The sequence below is a fragment of the Saccopteryx leptura genome, chromosome 5 (assembly GCF_036850995.1).
Source record: "Saccopteryx leptura isolate mSacLep1 chromosome 5, mSacLep1_pri_phased_curated, whole genome shotgun sequence".
NCBI classification, from domain to species: domain Eukaryota; kingdom Metazoa; phylum Chordata; class Mammalia; order Chiroptera; family Emballonuridae; genus Saccopteryx; species Saccopteryx leptura.
In genome coordinates, this window is record NC_089507.1 from 173,242,336 (window position 1) to 173,270,071 (window position 27,736).

At 45.1% G+C, this 27,736-nt stretch overlaps 1 protein-coding gene and 1 non-coding gene across 3 annotated transcripts in view; one reads left to right on the plus strand and one right to left on the minus strand.

The window, feature by feature from the left end:
- Nucleotides 1–27,736, plus strand: part of APMAP (adipocyte plasma membrane associated protein) — a 38,588-nt gene extending 10,852 nt beyond the window's left edge. The window contains exons 2-9 of one of the 2 annotated variants that reach the window (XM_066386953.1): nucleotides 3,160–3,276; nucleotides 7,358–7,473; nucleotides 14,542–14,634; nucleotides 16,280–16,396; nucleotides 18,001–18,175; nucleotides 18,718–18,852; nucleotides 19,293–19,485; nucleotides 25,554–27,736. In XM_066386953.1, coding sequence (XP_066243050.1) covers nucleotides 3,160–3,276; nucleotides 7,358–7,473; nucleotides 14,542–14,634; nucleotides 16,280–16,396; nucleotides 18,001–18,175; nucleotides 18,718–18,852; nucleotides 19,293–19,485; nucleotides 25,554–25,763 — 1,156 coding nt within the window. In that variant the 3' untranslated portion in view covers nucleotides 25,764–27,736. The remainder of the gene's footprint in view (nucleotides 1–3,159; nucleotides 3,277–7,357; nucleotides 7,474–14,541; nucleotides 14,635–16,279; nucleotides 16,397–18,000; nucleotides 18,176–18,717; nucleotides 18,853–19,292; nucleotides 19,486–25,553) is intronic. The other variant, XM_066386952.1, reaches the window with a different exon arrangement.
- On the minus strand, nucleotides 14,000–14,102 carry LOC136407319 (U6 spliceosomal RNA). Its single transcript, XR_010751870.1, has one exon. It is a non-coding gene; the product is annotated as a U6 spliceosomal RNA (small nuclear RNA).

The window sequence follows — 27,736 nt, forward strand, 5'->3', positions numbered from 1 at the left end:
AATGTCCACAGTAGGCAAATCACCATTAACTTTTATAGAGAGTGTTTCAGACCTGACTCAGGTTCCAGGTCCGGTGTCCTTTCTTGGTCTTCTTGTTCTGGCAGGCAGTGTTGCTCATGGTGACCACAGGCTCAGAGTCAGCCCTGGCACTCGGTCATGCTCCTCCAGTTCTGGCAGTGGGCTGTGGGCTACCCACACGTGCTTTCTCTGTCCACTTGTCGGTAAAGCAGGGAGATACGCAGTTCTGCCTAGTCACCAGGTAAGGCACATTGCACGGCATGTTCTTGTTGCTGTTTTTATCATTACTCTCGTCGTGGCCCTTACTCCTTTCCTGCTGAGGCCTTTCAGGTTACATTAGCCTGTTGTCAGGTGGCTTTGTAGCTGATCTGTGCCAGACACGCATTTTCATGCATTGTGTAATCTTGCACCCTCGGCCAACATCAGCCAGTGACCTTAGGGGAAGGTTGTGTGGCTGGGAGGGAGCTGTCCTGATTTTTTCCTTCCTGGCCGCTTGTCCTCTTCTAGGCGCCTGGGCTCTTTCGGCTTCTCCCTGCCAGGTCTACGGACTGGACCACCTCCTTTCCTACCTAGCAAAAGGGGTGAGTTGTGAAGAGAAGGAAGTTAGGAACAAAATTTGTTTTTCCTTTTTTTGAATGAAAATAGACACAGACTAGGTTTCTTATAGCAAAGGGGAAATGTCAAAGGAAAAAAGAACTGGTTATCAGTGTCCCCTATGCTGTCCTTGACCTGCTCTGGAGGAAAAAGTAGCAAGAACCAGGCCGCACCTTTAGCTCTGCTCGGAAATGTTCTCAGCTCAGTGTCCTGTTTCTTCATTCACAAGTTCTGCTTTCCTCATCCCTGCAGGAAACCATTTAACCACACTTCCTGTGACCATATAACAAGACTCTGATCCCTCCACTTTCCAATCACCTATCCTGACATCTTTCGGAGCCACCACTCGCGGGGCCTCCCATGTCCCATGTTTCTGCTAACTGGATGTTCCTGACGTTTAGGTATTCTTTAAGATGACATCTGTCTCTCTTCCGTGCTCCTCGCCTTCTGAGCCCTTGCTAGCAGAGTCTTTAACATCCATGTTTCTACTAACAGTGTGTTCAAGGAGCTCTAGATTTTGTATCCTGCTTCTCAGCCCAATTCCAAAGCTAGTTCCACATTTTAGGTATTTGTTACAGCAGCGTTCCACTTCCAGGTAATAAAACCAGCTTAATGAGAAAATTGTATTGGTTTTCAATGACTCCTGTGACAAATGATCCACACATTTAGTGACTGAAACAACACATTATCTTACAGTTCTGTATGTCACAAGTCCCAGACAAGTCACCTTGCTGAAATTAAGGTGTTACAGGGCTGTGTTCCTTTACAATGGCCCAAGGGGAGAGCCTGTTTCCTGCTCACTCAGACCGTTGGCAGGACTTGAGCACGCTTGAATCGTGCTGTCCCAGATGTCTGCAGGATGACATGCTGTGAAAGCCTCCCCTCTTTTTTCTTTTATTCTCTTTGCCTTTTATTTCCACCTGCATAATGACTTGTTTTCTGCTTTGTTCATTTAATAAAATCTGCATGTTCAGAACTGGGCAGGACTTTGAGGTCCCCTGCCCGGTACCCCATTACTCAGTGGGGAGCCTATGGGCTTTGGGTGAAGAAACTCGCCTGCAGTGCTTGGCTGTCTGTTGGGAAGTTAGGACTGTGTGTAGGCCCCCCTGTTTCTACCTGGAACAGATTTACGCAGCAGGAGAGTATCCTGTCAAAATCAAGCAAAACACTGCCGTAAAGCAATTGTTTTGTTAAGTGTGAATTACTTTTTCTTTAACTCACTTTTTTTTTTTTTGGATAGGAAAAGAGTCTCCATCTGAGGAGCTCATGGATTTTATTCACTTTGTTAATCTTGATATCAAATATCTAGTAAACTTGAATGGACTTAATATAAGCAAATAACGATCTTGTAGTTTTTTTAGTAGCAAGAGGCTAAATGTGCTCTTTTTTTTTTTCTTTTTAACCAGGTAAGTAATGATGTAGGTGAGGATTGTTTGAGAGAATTTTAGTCACTGTTGGTCATTTGTCCAAAAGCAATGCAAGATTGCCAAGGGCACTTTCACATCTTCCCAAAGCTTCAGCAGTTATGACTTGGAATTGTAACTTTATAGATTCTTTGTGAATAATTTTCAGTAACTGCCAGACTTTTCTGAGTGGAAGAGCTGGGATTATGTTTCTAGTGTTTAAAGGTGTGATCTACAGATGCCTGGGGAATTGGATGCTCAGGAACTTGTTCTTCGTCTGCTTCATGAGTTTGTCTTTGTCTCTTCTATTTGTAGAACTTGGAATCTTAGGAACACACTGTATGTGCTGAGTGTTGCTACTTTTAATCCATGTACCAGGAAATAGTGGCTTTTGAGAAACACCTGTTTTCTCTGTGGATGAGTGTGTCTCCCTTCCCTTAATGCAACTTTTTATTCCTATTTTTGTGTTCATCAGTGCTTTGAGTTTCCCTCTTTAAAACTCTGCTAGGGGGCCCTGGCCAGTGCTCAGTGGATAGAGCATTGGCCTGGCATATGGACATCCTGGGTTTGATCCCCGGTCAGGGCACACATGAGAAGCGACCATCTACTTCTCTGCCCCTTCATCTCTCCCTTCTCTTCCTATTCCCTTCCCGCAGCCAGTGGCTCAATGAGTTCAAGTGTTAGGTCCGAGCATTGAGGATAGTTTGGTTGGTCTGAGCGCATCAGCCTCACATGCTAAAAATAGCTCAGTACTGGAGCATCGCCCCTAGATGGGGTTGCTGGGTGGATCCCAGTCAGCGTGCATGCGGGAGTCTGTCTCTCTATCTCTCTACCTCTTACCTAAAAAACAAAACCAAAAAATAAAATGAAAACTGCTAGAGGACTCAAGATATAACCTATCATACTATCTGGAAAATAATATGAGTGCCCTACATAGTTAGAAGATAAAAATAAAAAAGAACAAAAGCATGTTTGGCAATCCCAGAAACAGTGCTAAAGTTTAATTGCAAGCCACAGAGGTTGGTGGCCTGGTAGTGGGGACACTGGGTGAGAGGCCTATTTGTGCTGAAAGGGCTTTAACCACTGAATTTGTCACTGTCTGAGCCTCCACTGATTGCCTTTGTGTGTATTTCATTTCTGGCAGCTCCTTCAGCGGCAGAGTTTTCCGAGTGACCTTTTTGATGCTGGCTGTGTCCCTCACCGTCCCCCTGCTTGGAGCCATGTTGCTGCTGGAGTCTCCCATAGATCCACAGCCCCTCAGGTGAGCTGCCCCAGCTGTTCTCGGGTGGTGCTCGCAGAGTACAGCAGGCGGGGTGATTTCTAGGGTAATTAGACCCATCTGATGGGAAGGGTGAGTTATTAGGAGAAACAGATTTGTGATTTTATTTTTTCACTGTTTTAAGTTGAATTAGATGTTCTACAGAATGTGTGCTTTGTATTGCCTATGTTATTGTTTCAAAACCAAAACTATATGAACCAAAACCAAAAATCAGAAAAATCCCAAATAAGAGAAGGTTATGTAAATATTAGCATGGTGAACCTGAAATCATGTAAAGTGGCAAAAGCACACACAAGTGAAGGTTAAATTTAAGTTACCTTGTTTAAATTTTATAAAAAAACTTGTACTTTACGTCCTCTTTTTCTTAAGTTACCTTTCATTATTGGGGATCTATGAGTGACGCATTTATTATAACTTGAAAGAATAGTATACACCTAGGGTGTCCCATAAAATGAATTCGCATTTTTAATTATAGTAATACTCAGCCAGGCTCTTACTGATATGACTTATGACATTGATGTCAAGGTGGTATAAGAGGGTTGGCTGTGAGTCTGGTTCAGCAAGTTCCTGTTTTTCCTTGCAACTGCCCAGAGGGGTAAGCTGTCTGAAGTTTATTTTAAGTGAGTTAGTCCATGTAAGTTTTTAAAAACTGTATGTGTTGGTGTTTTATAAATAAAACTTAAGATCTTATATTGGATTCAGTTCACTAAAAATGTACTCAGCACCGTTTGAGGCAGGTGTCAGCTGGATCTGAAGAGGACACAGTTCTGACCTTAGATTGACATGCGTATAGAAGAATCAACATTTTGTTGTTGGCTTTAAAGCAGCTTGCATAAGATTGAGACTGGGTGGAGGTCTGGGTACGGGGACCTGTAAGCATGCTTGCTGTGTAATTCCTGGTGTGCAGTCTGCTCTTGCACGTCTTTCCTCCCGAGAACGTCCTGGATGTTCTCTTTGAGGGTATTCCAGGACACACTGAGGGGAAGGGTCTTTCTTTTACTAACCTCTTTCATGTGCAGGATGTGGCTCCGCCCATCCCAACTAGAAACTGGACTGGACTTGTCTGTTCTGTTGGCAAGGTGAGAAAACAAACAGTCCACAGCTGGGGATCCAAGTCTGGGCTGGGGAGACAGCCTTGGGGAAGAGGAGGAAAGTGCAGCGAGCAGGTGAAGATGGGGTTTCTAAGTTAGAGTGAGAGGGGTGGAGCTTAGTGACTACAGCCCTTGGATCTCAGTAACGGTGAATCTGTGTGTGGAAAGGGTGGTGAAGAAAGTCAGGGGAAAGATAGGTGTGTACTCATGACCAGAAGCTCAAAGGAAATGTGGCCCAATAAGGATTTGAAGTTGTGCAAGTCAGTCAGTCCTGCCTGGGGAGCAGATGAGGCTGATGAGGAGGAGGAGCAGAGAGACCTAGTGAAATCAGTATGGCTGACACGATTTCTCCCACAGGCTCAGATTAGGGATGACTTGCTCAAAAACTGGAAGCATGGGCCCCAAAATGCAGAGCAAAAGCAGAAGAGTGGAAGAGAGTATAGGTACAGAAATAAACTGAGGTTTGGGGAAAATGCTATTGACAAAGCAGAAAAAGCCTTTAAAATTCTTCAGAGCAAAAAGAGCAGGGAAGGGGTAAATGATGCAGCGTTGGTGAGGACAGGAAAGAGAGCTGCTCTGCCTTAGCCATCTCCCAGCCGAGGGGGTGCCATGCTCAGCGGGGTCAGGCCAGCTGGCTGGTGAGAGCTTAGCAATGGCAGTGCTTTGGGGAGTCCACCTCCAGGGTGCTAAGACCATCCTTAGAAATCTCTGAGAAATCAGAGGACAGACAGACCAGGGACCAGGAGGGGTAGAATCCTTGCAGAGTGGGTTATTAGGCAGTTGGCTTCAGTTCTAGGGAGTCAAGTCACCTGGAAGGCTGTGGGGCTTTGCCAGAAACTTGTAGTTCCCACCAAGGACTGTTATAGACACAACATGTGTAACCTCGTGATCTCTGGAGGCTGTTGACCAGTGTCTTAGCACACGTCTGACACATGGAGTTAACAGGAGGTAGTGAAATCAGCAGGAATTAATATGAGTTAACAGGAGTTAATGAGTTAACAGAAGGCCAGTGGCCTTAACCAGGGTCCACTGGCCTGGCTGGCTATGAGTGCCAATTTGGGCTTCCTGGGGCCACTCTTCCTTGGTGCTCAGATGCAGGATTGGGGGCCCTTTCTTGCTTGTCCTTTATATTTTCTCAGATAAATTTTCTTCTTGTCTCCTTATTGAGATAATACTCGGGCTCAGTGTGGGCAGGGACAGTGTGTGATATATGGGTTAGGTTGGTTCTGCAAATATTTCCTGAGGACTTCCTGTGTATAAGGAATTAGACAAGGTCCAAGGATTGGGAGAGAGGGGGCTGAGTCAGGAGCACCCTCCCCTGTCTCTGGGTTCTATGTGTTATCTGTGTCATTTAATCTTCACACATACCTTTGGAAGGAAGTAGGACCCTCCCAAGGTCAGAGTTTGAATGCAGATGTGTCCTACTCCATACCCCAGGCTTTTCACCACCCATTCCAGTTGCAGTCCAGCTCTTTCTTCGGAAATAAAACTCCTAGTTAGATCCAGAGTATTTTTTAAGCAGGTTGACAGTCATATTGAGGGGTGGGAGGGACAATTTAATTTGGGGGAAGTTTTGCTGTGTGCTGAATAGGTGCCCACGCAGGGTGGCAAGGGTGATGCAGAGAGCTTTTCCATCATTCTGCATCCTCAGCTGCCCCTGCCCCTTGGTCCTCCGGCTCTGGTGGGCTGGCTAGGAAACTGCTGGAGGGCATGGTGGGGAGGGCACTGGGAGACAGCCCCCTTTCCCTGCTCTCCTCACCTTTATACTTCATCTGCAGTATCTACACTGCCAAGTGCTTGGGATATAGCGGCAGAAGACACAGAACAAATTCTTTATCTTATGTGCTCTAGTAGGGATGGACGACAGACAATAAACATAACAGAAATGAGATGCTGAAAGGGCTATGAACCAGATAGAGTGGTGGGGGAGAGCTGTGCTTTTAGAAGGTGTTCAGTATTAAACTGGGGGTTAGAGCAGACCTCACTGAGAAGGTAAGGGTGGAGGGAACTGCCAGTATGAAGGACAAGATGAAAGAGCCCTGGTGCAGTCAGGAAGCAGCCGGGAATGGCTGGTGTGGGGGCAGAGTGAACGACTGACGGGAATAGGAGAGTCGACAGGCCAAATAGAAAGGGGCCAAGAGCCCTTGCAGGCCCTTAGGCTCTGGGTGAGATGGGATAGGCCCAGGGCTTTGAGCAGATAATGCTGTATCTGACTGTAGTGCTCACGTGGCTGCTGTGTTGAGAATAGACTGTAGGGGACAGGGAGGAAGCCAGGAGAGAAGATGGTGGCCTAGACCAGGTGGGGGCGCAGGATGTGGGACGCGGGGATTCAGTCTTGTCTGTCTCTGGAGGCGGCATCTGCGTGATTTGCTGGTGGATGGGAAGGACCCGAGGGGAGGGAAGAAAGAGTTCTTGGAGCAGTCTGCATCAAGGGGGAAGGCAGGGCCCAGTGGAGTGTGTCTTCATAGAGAAGTCAGTGGGTCCGGAGGGTGTGCCTGCGCTGGAGCACGGGCCGTGCTGCCAGTCCCGACGGCTCCCTCTCGTCTCTTCTGTCTTCTCCTGAAGCACGGGTGTCAGCTGTGAAATGCCAACACAGGCCCTTCCATCTCCACCGGACTTTAATGGGGGCAGCGACTGGCAGTGCTCATGCCAGGGGGTGTGAGGCTCTCACTTGCTGTGAAGCACTGGACCAGTGGTGAGAAGTTCAGGTGGGTGGAGGTCCTGGGGTGTTCTCAGATGGCAGTAAAAATTTTTGCATTAGCTGTATTCGTATTTTCATTTTTATTTAATACTATGACCTTTTTTTTTAACATTCCAGGATAGTTTTTTTCTTTTGTCATTCTGGCAAATTAGGATTTTATTGGAATGAACCCTCTTTATCAAATGGAATTATGCATGCCATAGGTCCTTAATAAACACTTTTTTCACGTTATTTTCTATAGACAAATCCCTCTAATTGCATTATTTTATAGCTTCAAAGAACCCCCCCTCTTCCTTGGTGTTCTGCAACCAAATACGAAGTTACGACAGGCGGAAAGGCTATTTGAAAATCAACTCATTGGGCCAGAGTCCATAGCAAATATTGGGGGTAAGTAAAGCCTTGGAATGTAGTCTGACTGGGGTGCCCTCAGGGATGCCTTTTGCCTGAGGCAGGGTTCTGTAGGAGCAGCCACAGTGGCACCTGCTCTTGCTTGGGAGAGCCCTCAACATCCTCAGCTTCCCCTGTGGGATGTGCACATGCTTGTTGTGCAGACTCCGCGGGAGCATTGTGGCTGTCTGAGTTGTGGGCCAGTTTAGTGCAGGGTGATTTTGAGTTCATGTCTAGGGACCACTTTATTCTGCTCAAAGTGTTGGGCCTATAAAAATAAATGGGAAAATGAAAAATGCAGGCATTGATGTTTAGTTTATTTATCAAAAGTAGATATTTCTTAACAGGACATTATTTCTTAGCTCAGTTTGTCTTTGTATAGATTAATTTTTGAAAGAATATGAACGATTATTTCTCTCTTTTTTTTTCCCAGACTTATCCATACCTAAGAACTAGACTTGAGTCTGATTCTAATACTTGAGTCTCAGGCAACCTGAAGCAGGGCTTCTGTTAGAATGAGAATTAAACTTAGGAATCAAAACATAAAGTGTAAGAAAAAGTTGCTGTACTTAAAGCAGTGTGACAATTCTGAGCAGCTCAGCTGGGCCCTCTGCTCCTCTAAATACAATGTGCCTGTGAAGTCATTGTGGACAGTTGTGTTGAGGGTGCCCCTCTGTTTGTGTGAAAGGCAGGACAGGGCTGCTTCTCCGGTGATGCTGACCGCTCATCTTTCCCTGCCCGGCTCTTTGATGCAGGACCAGAGCCTGGCGCACACCCACGAAGTTAGAATTGTTGTGGGGCAGGGGAGGTGGTGCTTATGATATAGCTTCATATTCCTTCTAAAAAAAACTGACGTTTATTGTTAATATATTTTACAAATTTTCTTTTGGTGAAAAATCAGATACTGGAAATCAAAACTGGAACTTGGAGGAGTTAAAGTGGTTTTTTATTTTTTAAACTTTCAGAGAGAATGCTTTTCTTGTCTTTTTCCTTTTCTTTTGGGCTCACCTCTCATTGTACTCTGTCACCAGATAAAGGAGCTGGTTACCTTCTTGGTGACATTTCTGGTTAGGTACAGAAGGGCCTATCTGGTTCACCTCCTGCCAGTGTGAACCCCAGGGAAGTCCCCAGGGACCCATTGCTGCTGCCTCATTTGGAAGTTATCCTGGGATTTGTTAACATGTTGCTGACAGTGGAGGGAGGCACCAGCCCCAGGAGGTACCTAAACAATCAATCACCAATTAAGGTTTAATTTTTTTTAAAATAGACTACGTTTTAGAGGAGTTTTAGGTTCACAGCAAAACTGAGGGGAAGTACAGAGATTTCCCATATAACCCCTGCCCCCACCTAAACACAACTTCCCCCATTATCAGTGTTCTGCACCTGATGGTGTATTTGTTATAGCTGACACATTATCATTACTCAAAGCCCATAATTTACATTGGGGTTCCCTATGGTGTTGACTATGCTGTGGATTTGGACAAATGTATAATGACACATATCCATTATTTTAGTATCATACAGAGCAGTTTCACTGTCCTGAAAGCCCTCTGTGCTCTGGCTGTTTATCCCTTCCTCCCCTTACCTTTGCCCTAGCAAACACTGATCTTTTTCTGCTTCTGTAGTTTTTGTCTCTTCCGGAATTTTATATAGTTGGAATCATACAGCATGCAGCTTTTCAGATTGGCTTCTTTCACTTGGTTCCTCTGTCTTTTTATGCCTTCATAGCTCTTTCCTTTTTATTCCTGAATAAGATTCCATTGTTTATTACAGTCTTATCTGTTCACTGATTGAAGGACATCTTGGTTGCTTCCAAGTTTTGGCAATTGTTATTAAAGCCTTTATAAATACCTGTATGTAGATTTTTGTGTGGACTTGTGTTAAACTCATTTGTGTAAATACCAAGAGCACAGCTGCTGCATCTTATGGTTGAAGTAGACTTCGTTTTGTAAGAAACCACCAAACTGTCTTCCAAAGTGGCTGTACCATTTTGTATTCCCACCAACAAGGAATGAGAGCTCCTGTTGCTCTCCATTCCCACCAGCATTGGTGTAGTCATTGTTCAGCTTTCGGCCATTCTGATAGGTGTGTTGTGGTATGTCATTGTTTAATTTGTAGTTCCATAACGGCAAATGATATTGAATATCTTTTCATGTGCTTGTTTGCTATCTGTATTTCTTTAAAATTGGTTTTTTCTTTTTTTTTTTTTTTTTGACAGAGAAAGTCAAAGAGAGGGACAGATAAGGACAGACAGACAAGATGGGAGAGAGATGAGAAGCATCAATTCTTTGTTGCAGCACCTTAGTTGTTCACTGATTGCTTTCTCATATGTGCCTTGACTGGGTGGGAGGCTACAGCAGAGGGAGTGACCCCTTGCTCAAACCAGCGACATTTGGGCTCAAGCCGGTGACCCCACACTCATGCTGGTGATCCCGTGCTCAAGCTGGCAACCTCAGGGTTTTGAACCTGGGTCCTCTGTGTCCCAGTCCGATGCTCTATCCACTGCGCCACTACCTGGTCAGGCTCTTATTGTTGAGTTTTAAGAGTTCTTTGATCATTATGGATAACAGTCCTTTACCAGATGTGTTTTCTGCAAATATTTTCACCCAGTCTGGTTTGTCTCCTCATTCTCTTGATAGTGTCATTATAGAGCAGCAGCTTTTAATTTTAATGAAGTCTTGCCTGACCTGTGGTGGAACAGTGGATAGTGTTTACCTGGAACGCTGAGGTTGCCAGTTTGAAACCGTGGGCTTGCTTGGTCAAGACATGTGGGAGTTGATGCTTCCTGCTCCTCCCTGCTCCTTTCTCTCTCTCTCTTCTCTATAAAATTAAAAAGAAAAATGAAGTCTAGATTCTCAGTTTCTCTTTCTTTCATGAATTGTGCCTTTACGATTATAGCTAAAACATTATCTCCACACCCAAGGTCAGCTAGTGAACTCCTATGTTATCTTCTAGGAGTTCTGTAATTTTGAATTTTATGTTTAAGTCCATTTTGAGTTCATTTTTGTGAAGGGTGTAAGGTCTGTAGGTCTGTGTCTAGATTCTTTTTTTTCTGGCATATGGATGTCTTTTTTTCCAGCACTATTTGTAGGAAAGACTGTCTTTGCTCTATATTTATATGGTTCTGTTTCTGGACTCTATCCTGTTTCATTGATCTGTTTGTCTATTCTGTTAACATTATCATGCTGCCTTGTTTACTGTGTCTATATAGCAAGTCTTGAAGTCAAGTAGTCACAGTCTTTGTCGTTCTTCAATATTGTGTTGGCTATTTTGGATATTTTGCTTTTCTATATCTAAACTTTATAGTCAGTTTGTGGATATCTATAAAATAACTTTCTGAGATTTTGATTAGGATTGCTTTGAGTATATAAATCAAATTAGAACTGACATCTTGACAATATTGAATCTTTATATTCATAGATGTCTGATATCTCCATTTATGCAGTTCTTTGATATTTCATTAGAGTTTCATAGATTTTTCTCATATGGATCTGTACATACTTTGTTATATTTAGACCACAATATTTCATTCTTTTGAATGCTAATGTATGTGGCATTCTATTTTTAATTTCAAATTTAACTTGTTCATTGCTGGTATATAAGAAAGTGATTGACTTATATATTACTCCTTGTATCCTACAACCTTGCTATTTTCGCTTATTAGTTCCAGGAGGCATTGTGGTTGATTCTTTTGAATTTTCTACATAGACAATTCTGTCATCTCTGAACAAAGGCAATTTTATTTCTTCCTTCCCAATTAGTATAGATTTTATTTCCTTTGTTTTATTGCATAAGCTAAGATTTCTAGTACAGTCTTATAAATGAGTGGTGAGAGGGGACATCCTTGCTTTGTTACTGATCTCAGTGGGGAAGCTTCTAGTTTGTCACCATTAAGTATAATGTTAGCTGTAGTTTTCTGGTGTTTTTTTTTTTAATTTTTTTTTTCTTTTATTTTTATTTATTTATTTTTTTACAGAGACAGAGAGAGAGTCAGAGGGATAGACAGGGACAGACAGGAATGGAGACAGATGAGAAGCATCAATCATTAGTTTTTTGTTGCGCGTTGCGACTTCTTAGTCGTTCATTGATTGCTTTCTCATATGTGCCTTAACAGCGGGCCTTCAGCAGACTGAGTAACCCCTTGCTGGAGCCAGTGACCCTGGGTCCAAGCTGGTGAGCTTTTGCTCAAGCCAGATGAGCCCGTGCTCAAGCTGGCGACCTTGGGGTCTTGAACCTGGGTCCTTCCACATCCCAGTCCAATGCTCTATCCACTGCGCCACCGCCTGGTCAGGCTTTTTTTTTTGAGATGGTCTTTATCATGTTGAGAAAGTTCCCCCTATTCCTAATTTGCTGAAAGTTTTATCATGAGTGGCTGTTTGATTTTTTTAGATGCTTTTTCTATTATGTGATTTTTCTTTAGCCTGTTGATGATATGTTACTCAGTTGATTTTCAGATGCCGAATTAGTCTTGGCACACCGTGTATAAATCCTAGTTGGTTGGATATATAATCGTTTTATACATTGTTGGATTAGATGTGCTAATATTTTGTTGAGGATTTTTGTGTCTTTGTTCATGAGAGATATTGGTCTATAGTTTTCTTATCATGACTTTGGTTAGGATGTTAGGGCAATGCTTCAGAAAATGAATTAAGAAGTATTCCCTTTGCTTCTGTCTTCTGGAAGAGATTGTGGAGAATTGGTATCATTTCTTCCTTAAATATTTGGTAATATTCACCAGTGAACCTATCTTGGCCTGGTGTTTTCTGTTTTGGAAGGTTATTAATTATTGATTAATTTCTTCAATAGATATAGGGTTATTCAGATTATCTTATTTCTTGTGTTAGTTTTGGAAAATTGTATCTTTCATGGTATTGGTTCATTTCATAGGTGATCAGATGTATGTGCATAGGGTTGTTCATAATCTCTCTTTATTCTCTTTTTAGTCCCCATGCGGCCTGTGCTAATGTCCCTGCTTCTATTTCTAAGGTTGAAATGAGATGTGTATTTGCTCTCTTTTTCCCTCAGTTTGGCTAGAAGATTATCAATATTATTGGTTTTTTCAAAGAACTAGTTTTTAGTTTTGTTGATTTTCTTCTTTCAATTTTATTGACATTTGCTCTAATACAGTGGTTCTCAACCTTTCTAATGCCGTGACCCCGCAATACAGTTTCTCATGTTGTGGTGACCCCAAACCAAAAAATAATTTTGGTGGCTACTTCATAACTATAATTTTGCTACAGTTATGATTCGGAATGTATTCTCATTGCTCTAGGCGACCCCTGTGTTTTGGTCGTTCGACCCCCGCCGGGATTGCGACCCACAGGTTGAGAACCGCTGCTCTAATATTTATCATTTCTTTCTTCTGCTTATCTATGGTTTAATTTTCTAGTCTTTTCTAGTTTTCTAAGATGGAAGCTTAGATAGGTCTGAGTAGATTTCTCTTATAATATATGCATTTGGTGCTGAAAATTTCTCTCAAAGCACTGCTTTTGTTGCATTCCACAAATTTTGATAAACTTTTTTTGTTTTCAAAACTTTTAACTTCAAAAAATTTTAATTCCTCTTGAGATTTCTTCTTTGACCCATGTGCTATATAGAAGTGTTTGTTATTTACTCTCCAAGTATTTAGGGATTTTTCCAGCTGTCTTTCTGCTGTTCATTTCTAGTTTAATTCTATTGTGGCCTGAGAGCAGGCATATAATTTCTAGCCCTCTTAAATTTGTTAAGCTGTGTTTTATTGTGCAGAATGTATTCTAATTTGGTGAATATTCCTTGAGAGCCTGAGAGGAATATATAGTCTGGTGTATTTGGATTACCTAGTAGTTGATAGACGTGAATTATATCCAGTTGATCAATGATGTTTAGTTCAACTCTGTCTTTACTGATTTTCGGTCTGTGGGACCTGTCCATTTCTGGTTATAGATGGATGCTGAAGTCTCCAACTTGAATAGTGGGTTGATCTGTTTCTCCTTGCAGTCCTATCAGTTTTACTTCATGTATTTTGACAATTTAGTATCAGGCACATACACATTAAGGATGTCTTCATGGGGAATTGACCCTTTATCATTATATTATATAATGTTGTTTTCTTTTTCTAGACAACTTCCCTTGCTCTGAAGTTGGCTGTCTAAAATTAATATAGCTAACTGGCTTTCTTTTGTTTAATGTTAGCATGATAATATTTTCCTTCAGTCCTTTATTTTTAATATTGTATATGTATCTATATTTAAAATGAGTTTCTTACAGAAGACATACAGTTTTATTATTTACTCTGACTTTTAAAAAATTTCTGTCTTTTAATTGGTATTTTGAGAACATTGATGTTTAAAATATGAATTGATGAGTTTGATTAGTATTTACCATATTTGTTACTGTTTTCTATTCATTGCTCTTGTTTTTTGTTCTTAATTTTGTCCTTTACTCTCTACCTTTGTAGTTTTTATGATTCTATTTTCTGTCCTTCCATATCAGTTACTTTTATGAAGTTGTTTTTAGTGGTTGCCCTAGACTTTGTAATATACATTTTAAAAATATGTAATGTTTCACGAATTTGCATACCATCTTTGTGTGGGGCCATACTAAACTCTGTATTTTTCCAATTTTAGCATGTGTGCTACTTCAGGGAGAACCTAATGTGCTTTCTTTTATCCTGAGCGACCTCCTGGCAGCTCTTCCCTTTTGGCTGGATATTATCAGTCTCAATAGCAGACACTGGTGAGAGGCAGACATGGGCCCGTGTCTCCAGGTGCCAGTTCAAGAACCCATACTCTTCTGAGAGTAGGAGATCCTCATAGTTTTATTACTGACTGGTGTCTGCTGCTCTCTTGCTCCAATGTCAGGCTCAAGCCCATAGGTCGATGGCCCAGAACCTCACAATTTTACTGCTTCATGTTTTAAGGACTTTTTGTTCCCAGACATCACTTCTCCTTCATCTTCAGAACTGCCATTTCTTCTCTGGAGATGAAAACCACTAATAAGCCACCTCTGTTGTAGAAGAAGGTAGTATGATTATGACCACACTTCTTAGGCTAACCCAGTAACACTCTTATTCTTTATTTTTTTAAACAGATGTGATGTTTACTGGTACAGCAGATGGCCGGGTCATAAAATTTGAAAATGGTGAAGTAGATACCATCGCCCGATTTGGGTCGGGCCCATGCAGTAAGTCAGTGACAGTCCCCCCACATATGTCTCTGCTAGTCATTAAGAAGGGTGCCAAATGGCCTTGTCTAAGTCAAGTTCTCCATCGGAGAAGAGCCCTGACCACCTGACGATAGCCTGAATTGGGTGTGACCACATGCTCTTCATTTGCTGGTGATCCTTGGCCCTCATGGTGTCTGGTTGTCACCCTCATCAGTTTTCCAGTTGGGCAGTGGCCATGGCACCTGCTGGTTACTTCTCAGCCCACCACTTGCCATTCTGCAGAGGCCTGTGCTTGCTTTTGAGGTCATTTGAAGATGAATAGGTGTTGTCTGAGTGTTACTGTAGCAAAGCAGTCAGCTTTGTCCTTACTTGGATGTTTAAATGTGATCCCTGCATTAGCTTCTCAGGCATTTCAGCAGTGTCATTTAAAATTAAAATAATCCTGAAGTCACTCCAATTTTAGAAAACTAGAATGGAAGTATCTTAATGTTTAAACAGGTAGTCCTGACTTACTAGTTATCATTTTCAATAGCTAGAGGTTTTTGTGAAAGGCATGAATTTATATAGTAAAATGCAAATCACACAAAAGTACAGAAGAAAGTTTAAATCACCCCTGAGTCTTCTCAGATGTAACTGTTACTAACATTTTAGTGAATAACTTCAGACATGTTTCTGTTCATAGATACAGTCACTCATGGTTATAGGGGATGGAATCATACTTTGCATTTGGTTCATTAACCTGCCTTTTTCCACTCTATATTTTGACTGTAAATGGCCTCTAGTAAGCACCTTGCAGCAATCACCCATCCTTCTGCTGTAAGTGCCTCTGCAGTGGGTACCCGCAGTCGGTGCCCCACAGTGGGCCCCCTGCAGTGGGTACCCGCAGTCAGTGCCCCACAGTGGGCCCCCTGCAGTGGGTACCCGCAGTCAGTGCCCCACAGTGGGCCCCCTGCAGTGGGTACCCGCAGTCAGTGCCCCACAGTGGGCCCCCTGCAGTGGGTACCCGCAGTCAGTGCCCCACAGTGGGCCCCCTGCAGTGGGTACCCGCAGTCAGTGCCCCACAGTGGGCCCCCTGCAGTGGGTACCCGCAGTCAGTGCCCCACACAGGGCACCCTGGAGTAAGGATCCTGTAGGAAACACCATGCAGTAAACATGCATTGTTGCAGGTTTTAAAAGGGTGTAGGTAGTAGAACAAGAGCGGTAATCTAAGGAATAACATAGTAGCTTGCCCTTTATGCCAGGTGGAGAGAAAACCATCATGCTCCCAGACAGGCAGAGTATTCAGATCAGGCTGTTGGGATTAACCTCCCAACTCCTGAGGTTTGTGGGGATTCTGGATTGAGGCTTGGGTCCCGATGATGATGATGTTCCTGGGTTAACTGTTCACATTTCGGGATGTTGATGTGAACAAGATTTTGATAGCAGTTGCTGTGCATATGTCCATATCTGGATTCTCAGGTGGCCCTTCTGGACATGATGGGCAGTTGTCCTAAAATTTAGGGGGCTGGAATACTGGGGGTTAGGCCTCTCTCCAAATGTCATGATCTCTTTTATTCTCTACAGCACTGTGTATATTTAGGAAGGGTTGGATGAGGTGTACACTGATGGGGGCACACACAACATCTTAGACCAGGCACCAATTCCTCTCCGTTTGTTTCTCTAGAAACCCGAGATGACGAGCCTACTTGTGGGAGACCCCTTGGCATCCGGGCAGGGCCCAATGGGACTCTTTTTGTGGTGGATGCATACAAAGGACTATTTGAAGTAAATCCCTGGAATCGTATGTGACAATATCTTGTTCCTTTCTTTGATGATTTAAGATTTTTTAAACAATATGTGTATAAGTGGATTTAATCGAATTTGTTCAGTGCAGTCTAGTGGAGACGAATATTTTCTTACTCATTGAATAATACTGAGCACATTGCCATACAAGTATCAGCTAGTATAAACACCATGTAATATCCTACTGTGTGCAGTTGGTCAGCACCCTAATTTCCTCTGGCTTTTGTGTATTAGCTGTGGGTCTCGAGGGCTTATTTTGAAGACGTTAGACATCCTCCTTACATCTTTATTTTGCTGTATCTCTTTGCATCTTATCTTCTTGTTTGTTTTCTGCCTCAGTCTTCTCTTACCTTCGTCTGTGTCTTTTTATTTTCTTTCTCCAGTGTCTCCTCCCATTCCTCTCCCCTGACTGGTCATGACCAGCAGTATAACGTTTGCTGTTTGTGCTTTGCAGGACAGGGCCGTGCTCTGGAAGAGCTTGTTACCATGGGTGGTGCTGGGCCCCAGGTTCAGGCACTGCAGACCAGCTGCATGGGTCTGCTGTGCCCTTGGCTGGCTGGCTGACTGCGGGTTACTTAGTCTCTCGCACACCTTCCTCAGCGTGAACAGAGATACTGTAGTTGCTGCCTTGTGGGATTGTTGTGAGGGTTTAAATGATATACACCAGTGGTTTTCAAGAGTTAAACCACCTTGAAGCATCAGTTTATTATTTTGAAATATCAGGGTGGTTAATTTCATGCAGGCCAGCATGAAATTTCTGGCGGACCAGCACCAGTCTGTGAACTGGTGGTTACAAACCACTGATAATACATGAAAGAGTTTAGCACTTAATAAAGGTTTGTCCGATTATTTAAAAAACCTATTACTCTTATTTCCTTATTTAAAAATAGATGAGTAGAATATTTTATTTTTTATTTTTTTTATTTTTTATTTTTTTTCATTTTTCTGAAGCTGGAAACAGGGAGAGACAGCCAGACAGACTCCCGCATGCGCCCGACCGGGATCCACCCGGCACGCCCACCAGGGGCGGTGCTCTGCCCCCCAGGGGGCGATGCTCTGCCCATCCTGGGCGTCGCCATATTGCGACCAGAGCCACTCTAGCGCCTGAGGCAGAGGCCACAGAGCCATGCCCAGCGCCCGGGCCATCTTTGCTCCAATGGAGCCTTGGCTGCGGGAGGGGAAGAGAGAGACAGAGAGGAAAGCGCGGCGGAGGGGTGGAGAAGCAAATGGGCGCTTCTCCTATGTGCCCTGGCCGGGAATCGAACCCGGGTCCTCCGCACGCTAGGCCGACGCTCTACCGCTGAGCCAACCGGCCAGGGCAGAACATTTTATATTTCTCTTAAACAAATAAAAAATTGCCTTTCACCTAAGACTTTTAATAGATTTTTAAGTCAGTTGGTCTTGATAAAAGTTCTGTGTCCTTAGAGGAAGGGATTTGCTTGTAATGTAGTTAGTCTAAAAATAAATTCATCAGCTAACAGATGAAAGAAAGGAACACACTTTTACTGTAAGAAGGAGTAAATCTGATACATAGCATGGAGAAACTAATTTTAGTTTCCTTCTTTCTTCTTTCTTTCTTCCTTTTCTTCTTTGCTACTTCAGGTGAAGTGAAATTATTGGTGTCCTCTGACACACCCATTGAGGGGCGGAAAATGTCCTTTGTGAATGATCTCACGATAACTCGGGATGGGAGGAAGATTTATTTTACGGATTCCAGCAGCAAATGGCAAAGACGAGATTATCTGCTTCTGGTTATGGAGGGAACGGATGATGGGCGGTGAGTGCGTATTTCATATTCCTGCTCAGTGAGGTCGTCGGTCAGGCAGGTAACCTTAGCGGACCTGATTACTTCTGAGAATCTTTGGAGTGTTTCTGAGCGTAATATTCCAGCATTTCAGGTAGGCTTCTGGAAACAAAACAGAGTTCGATAGTCTAATTTTCTCTTTGATGAGTTGAAATAAAAATAGGTCAGTCCAGGTGAGGGTGCGGTTGAGGCAGTGTGGGACAGACCCACAGCAGGCCTGGGTTTAAGACGTTCCTCTAAAGGTGGATTTGTGAGGCTGGAGCCAGTTCCCAGGTCAGTGAGAGAACTGACTGGGGGTGTCCGGAAGAGGATGCCTCGGGCTGCCCTGAATGGGGAAAGGCCCCTCGGAGCCAGCCGTGAACCAGGTCTGAGCGGGGGACCACCAGGGGCCCTGTCACTCCACTGTGAGGCTGAGTCCCCTTCTGCAGGCCCCTGCCCACAGAGGAGCAAGACTCCAACCCAGCAAGGGGGGCGTGGACTCTCCCTGTGTGACCCTTTGCTGTTGGCACCCACAGCCTGCTAGAATATGACACTGAGACCAAGGAGGTAAAGGTGTTACTGGACCAGTTGCGGTTCCCTAATGGAGTCCAGCTTTCTCCTGCAGAGGACTTCATCCTGGTGGCGGAGACAACCATGGCAAGGATAAGAAGGTGTGTGCGCCCCTGCTGAGCTGTCAGAGCTCACCAGAGTCCCGTGCCCGGGAGGTTGCAGGGCTGTCTATTGAGAGAATGTGAGACCTGGCAGGGCACCTTCTTCTTCGTGTAATAATGACAGATGTCAGACTCGGTGCGTTCCTTTCTCCCATTTCTCAGCCCACTTGACTGTTGGTCTGGGAGAGTAATTTAATGCAGACTGTGCTTCCAGGCCCCTCTTCCTCTCAGTGGGTCTTGGCCCACTGTCTTTTCTGGAAACTGCCCCTCGCTGGGCCCTCGGCTCACAGTGCCTCTTTAGCGGCTGCTCCTTGTTCATAATGGACATGTTCATAGTCCTTTCCATACACTTATTGGAACCAAGACTAATCTGGTGCTTGGCTAATGTTTTTTCTTAAGTTAGGGGCTGCTGCTCACACCTGCTTGGGTGAATTTTTCAGATTCTACGTGACTGGCCTGATGAAAGGAGGGGCTGACCTGTTTGTGGAGAACCTGCCGGGATTTCCAGACAACATCCGGCCCAGCAGCTCTGGGGGGTACTGGGTCAGCATGGCGGCTGTTCGTGCCAACCCTGGGTTTTCAATGTTGGATTTCTTATCTGAGAGACCCTGTATTAAAAGAATGATTTTTAAGGTAACTGAAAATTATAATTCTAAAAACCAAAACTATAATTAGAAGATGCATATAATTGTGATCTTTTGATTTATTGCTCTAAAAATTCTAGTTCTGCTTATAATATTTACTACTTTTAGTGACTTTCTTTAAGCACTTTTTATTCCTCAGCCTGAATGTAAACTTAAACTTTTGGATTCTTTGTTTTTTTTTCCTTCTAGTTGTCTGATCTGGGTGTTTTTATCATCACCTTTCAGCCCCTATACCCTGCCTGTCAGCTTTGCTCTTCTCGCGTTGAGGTGGCTTTGTCAGGCCCTCTCCCTCTCCCCCAGACCCTGCAGCTTGGCCTTCCCTCCCTGTCAGCACACAGCATGGCTTCTCCTAAACAAGGATCAGGTGCATTTTCCTGTTACCATACATGTACAGCCTCCCTCCTGCCTTGGAACTTCCTGTTCAGTCACCCCTCTCATAGTATTTTACCCTTTGACATCTTTTTTTTTTTTTTTTTTTTGTATTTTTCCGAAGTTAGAAGAGGAGAGGCAGTCAGACTCCCGCAAGCACCTGACAGGGATCCACCCGGCATGTCCACCAGGGGGTGATGCTCTGCCATCTGGGGCGTTGTTCTGTTGCTCCGGAGCTATTCTAGCGCCTGAGGCAGAGGCCACAGAGCCATCCTCAGTGCCCGGGCCAACTTTGCTCCAATGGAGCCTTGGCTGCGGAGGGGAAGAGAGAGAGAGAGAGAGGAAGGAGAGGGGGAGGGGTGGAGAAGCAGATGGGCGCTTCTCCTGTGTGCCCTGACCGGGAACCGAACCCGGGACTTCCACACGCTGGGCCGACGCTCTACCACTGAGCCAACCGGGCAGGGCCATACCCTTTAACATCTTAGCACACCACATTCTTTCCCATCCAAAAAAAATATATCATCTACCCTCATCAACATCCAGCAGACCCTTCAACACTGCCTTGACATGTTTGTCATCCTACCCTGTTTTCTGGTGACTCTCATGAAATGCACTGACCGTGACTCAAAATTGGGGGGCGAGGGACTTGCTGATGCAGGTGCTTCCATCATATAGAAATCTTATTTTCTGAAAAGCTTAATTTGATAGGCTGAATAGTATTTGAAATTGATATTGAATATTTGAATAGATATTAAAATATTTGCAATTTAAAGTCCTGGAAGGTACCAGGCAGCAATTGCTGAGTCCACGTGGTGCCAGGTGCTGTGTCGGCCCTGGTGAGGGGCTGGCCCATGGTCTTTGGGGTTGTGCTGAGCTCACTGAGCGATGGTAGAAAAGCCTGATGTTCAGAAACAACATGTTCCTCCTCTTTGTCTTGTCGGCTTCTGAGCCAGCATCTTTTCCCATTGGCCCCTGGGAGGGGCAGAAGGGTAGGGTGGGCAAGAAGAGGGGCCCTGGGCGGATGTTGTGATCTCTCTGCCTTAGTTTCTCCACCAATCAAGTGGAAAGAATAATAGCATTTCATTAGGTGCTGATAGAATGTAATGAGAATATGCATGTCATGCCCTTAGCTGAGTGTAGTGAGTGGTCAGTGTCTGTCCCCATCCGTTTTTCACCAGCAAGGATGTGATTGACCTCTTGCTGGTGGGTACTTGTCTCTCCAGAGAATTATGCTTTGTCAGAGCAGGTTGTTTCTGTTTACTTCACCCTTTTATCCTCAGCACCGGGAATAGTGTCTGGCACCCAGTAGGCAGTCAGAAGTTACTATGGAATAAATGAGTGATTGGAGAGCTGACACCATAAACACCAGACAGAACTGGAGTGACAGAGAACATGGGTGGGGGACCCTGGGGCAGGAGAGAGCTCAGCATCTCTGTGTAAACTGAGATGTAACAGATGGAGAGCAGGTAGGAGAGGTGGTGGAGGACCACAGACCTTGTAGGAGGTTAGGTTTTATTCAAAATGTGTTTGAGCCTGACCAGGCGGTGGCGCAGTGAATAGAGCGTTGGACTGGGATGTGGAGGACCCAGGTTCGAGACCCTGAGGTAGCCAGCTTGAGCGCGGCCTCATCTGGTTTGAGCAGAGCTCACCAGCTTGGACCCAAGGTCGCTGGCTTGAGCAAGGAGTCACTTGGTCTGCTGTAGCCCCACGGTCAAGCCACATATGAGAAAGCAATCAATGAACAACTAAGGTGTCGCAACGAAAAACTAATGATTGATGCTTCTCATCTCTCTCCGTTTCTGTCTGTCTGTCCCTATCTATCCCTCTCTGACTCTCTCTGTCTCTGAAAAAATAAAAAAATTAAAAAATAAAGTGGTTCCATTTATAAAAAAAAGTGTTTGAAGTCATTGAGGGATTTTATTGTTCTTTTTAGCTTTGAGACAATATTAGACTTTAGAAAAACAGCAAGAAAGGTACGAAGGACTTTTTTTCACAAACTTTGCAGATAAGTTGTTGACCAGATGCCCCATCATGCTCAGATACTTTAGTGTATTCCCTACAAGGGACATTATGAGCACCTATCCAAGCAGGAAGTTTACATGGGTGCCTGTGGCTGTTTAACCCACACACCCTGTTCTGGTGGCCCCAGTGGCCTAGTGCCCTAGTGATGACCTTGAGTGATCCAGCCAGGGTCAGGCTGGCCTCTAGTCAGCACATCTCTCCCTTCCCCTTTCCTCTGGAACAGCTCCTCAGTTTGACCTGGGGAAGGTTACAGGCCAGTTCTGTTGGAGGATGCCTTTCCATTTGGGCTGTCAGGTGTTTCTCACGGTTAGATTCAGGTTATGCATCCCTGGCAGGGAGGCCACAGAAATGAAGTTGGGTTTTCAGTATGTCCTATCGGGAGGGACGTGATGTCACCCTGCCCCATGCTGGTGGTAGCATGGCTCATCACCTGATTCAGTGGTGTATGCCAGGTTCCCCTCTGAAGTCACTCTTTCTCCATTTGTAATTAATGAGTATTTTGTGGGAGGTACTTTATAACCAAGTAAATGTCAGTATGATCTCATAGTTACCTGTTTTACTCAGTAGGTTTCATAATCTGTTTCTGTTATTTATTTTGATGCTCAAATTGTCCAGCTGTGGCCAGTGGGAGCCCCTTTCAGTGTGGCTCCCTGGCCTTCGGAGCTGTACCTAGCGTTCTTGGAGTGATCCCTTGTTTCCTGGCACCACATTGTTCAGGCTCTCCTTGTACTTTTCCTGCCCCAGTTCTGGAATCAACCATTTTCCCAGGGAGCCCTGGTTCCTTCTAGAGGAGACGTGGGGCTAAGTGTGCACATTGCTTTTGGGCTGTCACTCCTCCCAGGCCCCTCAGTGAACAGAGCAGGGGAGGTATGTGTGTGTAATTATACACACCCACCCACCCACACACACATTTACACCTACATTTATTTATCAACTGTTTATTTAAATTGAAAACCGTAAGTAATGCTGCATCTCTACCTCTATTCTAAACCACAAGATTTATTCTAGCTTTTTCCCTTTCTGTATTTGTACCTCCTATCTCTAATAGTGAGAAACCTGGATCCCACTACCCTTTCTGCCTGTTTGATCAGATTTGCCAGATGTCACCAGTTTGTAGACATTGTCCCCTGTCCCATGGCCCCTGCTAGGGCTCTAGCACCCACCCTGGACCTTTTTCCTCCTCTCTGCTGTGTGAAGGGGCCAGCCTTTCTTCTGAAGGGCTCTGATACCTGTACAAGCTGTCCCCCAGGTAAACACTGCCCTTATCCTGCCTGGGCTCTGATGGCCTGTGTCAGGCCACCCTACTACGGGGCACACCCTTATCCTGCTTGAGCTCTGACATTATGCTCCCTGGCACTACCCTCTTCTTCTCCTCACTGTAGACTCACTATTCAGACTGACTCCCTGGTTTGGGCCAATGGGGTTCCCCCACCCTCTGCACACACCTGCTCTGCTTGGCCCCACAAACTGCTTTTTTAAAAAATTTTTTATTGATTTTAATTTATTGTGTTTACACAGATTCCAGTGTTGCCCCGAATGCATTCCCCCTCCCTCATATTCCCCTCATCATCTCCTTTACCCCCTCCCCCTTCCTTCAGGTTTATCCCATCCTGTCATCCCCTTTCCCTCTGTCCTCTTTTCCCACAAACTGCTTCTTGACTGAATTGTTTGAGAGAGGAGTAATATACTACAACGAATGTTGTAAAAAGATAACTGTAGCTGCTGTAAGGAGAATAGCCTGTAGCAGGCTCCACTGGCTTGGGGATCCCATATGGAGGTGGTTGGAGTGGCCAAGAGAGGCGGTGGGAGTGGCTAAGAGAGGTGGTTGGAGTGGCCAAGAGAGGTGGTGGGAGTGACCAAGAGAGGCAGTGGGAGTGGCTAAGAGAGGTGGTGGGAGTGGCCAAGAGAGGCAGTGGGAGTGGCTAAGAGAGGTGGTGGGCAGAGCCCAGGGAAGGTTTGGTACAAGTGCAGCTGATGACAAGACCCCTGGGGGCTGGGCTTGTGGGGCTGGTGAGATGTGAGGGCAGAGCTCGTGACAGCAGCAGCTGGTGTCAGGAGCCCCCTTTCCTGAGCCGGGGAGTCTATCGAATGTGAAGAACTGTTAGAAGTCCAAGTGGAGATGGGTCCCAGGCAGTGAGGATTTAGCATTGGGCGTTGGAAATAGAGTTGAGAGCTTTCTGGGAAAGTGATGAGTTAAGTTAAGGAGAGGGGATAAGGGCTTCTAGGGATAAGATGGAGAGAGCAGAGGGGGAGGACCTACAGCTGAAGGGAGGTGGCATTTCATGGGTCCTGGGAAGCCTTCTGGACTATTTTGAGTATAATGCAACTTTAATCAGTCGATATAGAACCTTCTAAAAACACAGTAGACTTGTATATTTGTTTGAATATTTCCAGTGACCAGGAGACATTATTCAGTGGACATTTGTAATTGTGTGGCTATTTCCCCTTACATTAGAAGGTAGAAATCCACCTATTAATTTTCATTTGTTGCTCTTATGCAGTGGTGTCCATTATCTTCATTTCCGACCTGGTATCCTGCTACTCCGCCAGAAATTGTGTATCTCACCATCTGTTTTTCTTTGCTTAAAACCCTTCAATTGCTCTGTGGTCCTCTCGGCCTGGAGGAGCCAGGGCTAGGCTCCTAGAAGGTGACTGCTCAGCATGGCAGTGTCCGGCCTCTGCACTGGCTGCAAGGAGAACTCAGAGCTGCCGTCATGTCTCACAGGGCAGAGACGTGTTCATTTGATCTCAGGTTTTTTTCTTTAACATGAACCACTTTCAGATCTCCATCATTTGCACTGTGCACAGTTGGAATATCTTAAATATAATCAGAGGGCTTGGCATTTATTCTGGTTGGGCTGTTCTTGTTTTAAACTAGCATATTGGGGTCCATGTCCCTCTATGCCTTAGCCTCATGTATCTTCCCCGGATGTGATTTGCGCTTCTCTTTTCAGCCAGGTCATGCAGAGAGATTACCTATGTTGCAGGATTAGTGGGTATCACATAAGGGCCTTCGGAAAGCTGCAGTCCTTGTGCTGGATTATTAGCCTTGCCTCTTGTATGCAAGTGACAGGAACTGTCTTGGCCTGCTCTGCTCTGCACAGGTGGGGGGGGTGGGGAGACCTGCTGTGGGACAGGTCTGTGCTGGGCCTGTATGGCTCTGCCCTTTTCCCCTGGCTCTGCGCTGTATGGCTTCTCTGTCATTGGAGGAGCTGGGCCCTATCTAGATGGTGAGGGGCTGTGGGGGTGTTATAAAAAATGAAATTTGAGTAAATTTTAAAGAGCTTATTGGCTTCATTCAATAATTCATGAACTAGGCAGCATCCAGTCCAACAGGTAGAACAGAGAGATTTTACAGGCAGAAGGGAGCAGGACGTTGTAGCAGGCAAAAAGGCTGGTTGGTTATTGCAAGGTCACTTTCCTTTGAGGGACAACAGCAGGGTCTGTCAGGCCGATGACCTGACTAGCGCTATGATACAACTCCTGACTCATTTAAGGTTCCATATCTGGGAGAGCCCAAACCGTAAGTAAGTTAAGTCTTGGTTTGGTGATGTGGGGCTTCTTATCAGCGACTTCATCTTGGCCTGTTGTCTTGTTTTTAAAAGATCAGATCTGCTCACATTCTCGGTCAGAGAGCAAACTCCTCATACTGTGTTTCTTTTCCAGCTGCTGAGTCAGGAGACGGTGGTGAAGTTTGTGCCACGGTATAGCCTCGTCCTAGAACTCAGTGACAGCGGGGCCTTCCGGAGAAGCCTGCATGACCCTGATGGGCAGGTGGTCACCTACGTCAGCGAAGTGCATGAGCATGACGGGCACCTCTACCTGGGTTCCTTCAGGGCCCCCTTCCTCTGCAGACTCAGCCTTCAGGCTGCCTAGCTGGCCAATCGCAGCCTTGACCACGGCTGTGCCTGGAGTCGCCACACTGGGCACCGTACCTGGTCCAGGAGGCATCGTGGACACAGCCCATACTCCTGGTCTTCAGAAGTGTGGTGTGACCCTGTGGACGGACCCATGGGCCTCTATAGGACAGCCTCTCCTGGGTTTGGCTTTGCATTTAGAGGCAAGTGTAACATCTGCCATTGGGAGATAAGCTCACGTAAAGCCATTTTCCCTTTAAAAATCCTTTCTAAACTGAGGAATTCTGTGGGACTTAGGGGACACTGTGCACTTGTGGCAGGCCTCGGGGTTTGGTGGATGGAGCAGTAGATGAGCTGCCCAGGATCTTAGCCAGCTTTAGCTGTGGCCTGTCCTGCCCACCCCAGTGTCTTGTTATTGGGTGGGGTGGTGCCTGCCTTGGGGGAGGAGCACAGGCTGGGCAAGAAGGGCTCAGTGTGGAGTGCACAGGCCAGCGCTGCACTCGCTCCCTAGAGTGCGCGGCACACGGGCCCTTGATCCCCGCTTTCCCTGCCGTCGCTCCCACCCTCCGGCCCACTCGGGCTCCTAACAGCGTTTTATTTTAGAAAAAAACTCCTGAGTCCGGTCAATCATGAAGGCAAGGACCTGAGGAAGTGCATAGTAGAAGCATGTTGATTTCAACAGCTGAGGGGACTCGCTGGGCTTCTCTCTGAACAACCTATCACACAAACTGAGTGACCCATTCGCTGGGTGAATTTAGGACAGTCCTGTTTACACACCTTTGTTCCTCACCTCTAGACCCACAGATGTGAACGGTGTACATGTTAATGTCGTACTTCCTTGAGTGTCACCAGCCCGAAAGTTGCTGTATGTCTATCCACTGGTTATAATTTTGTCAGAGAGACCCATGTAATGATGATAATTACTTAAATAAACTTTTATGCTGATTAGTCTTTTTGATGGTGTAGCCTAAGAGTTTCTTCCTTACTTTAAATATAGTTATTTTAACAGTGACTGAAATTCGATTCCATTCAGTGTTGGTCTGAGATGGTTTTGGCTGGGATGCTGTTTTAGGGACAAGCAGTTTATCAGATTTGCTCAGGACCTCTCCGGAGGCAGCGGCGGCCTCGACTGTTGCTGCCCCTCGTGCCTCCTGGCACTGGTTCAGGCTTGGCCAGGCTGGTATTACTGCTGTGCTGTTCCCAGCCTACAGTGTTCCTTTTCCGTCCTGAAGAACAGTTCATGTGTCTTGGATAGTTTTTAAGAACATGACAAAGACAATATTGTAACTAGGTGATGACACTAAATTCAAGGGACTGAGAGCAGAGGTAAACTCGGAACCTTTAGGTCGCGTCCGTCGGCTGGCCTTCAGCCCCTTTGCTCCCTTTTCTGGCTTCAGCCCCCCGCTCGGCTCACTCTGGGGGAGGAAGTCTGGAATCTAGTGGTGGCTTACCCCCTGTCGCCGTCCTCAGGCTGCCTTTCTCGTAGCTGCAGCGAGGCAGGCAGAGACTTGCTTTGTGATGCAACCCCTATGTCTCAGATGAATGACTTTGTTATTTATATAACTTTAGGAAAGAAATTGAACAGTGATTATTAAATATTTGTGATAGATAATGGTGTACCCCATAAATCAAGTACTACAAGGATACTAGGTGAAACCCGATCAGTCTGTCACAAATACATGTGCTGTGTCTAAAGCAGCTGGCCTTGACCCAGAGCAGAGGCCTGCTCCCGGTGCTTCACCTGTACCGTTACAGCGAGGCCGGGAGACTGCTTCTCAGCTGTCAGCAAAGGAGTGTTGGTCTGACTCAGATGTTGATTTTCTGTCTCAAAGTGTCATTTCCTGCTTTATATTTGGTAGTTTACCATGGTGAGGTACAAAATATAGCCTTATTATGTTTAAATATGTGATGTGCTTTTATTGTAAACATAAAATGGATTTGGTCTAATGTAAATTGCCAAAATGGTTTTAAAATTAAATTTAATTGTTCATT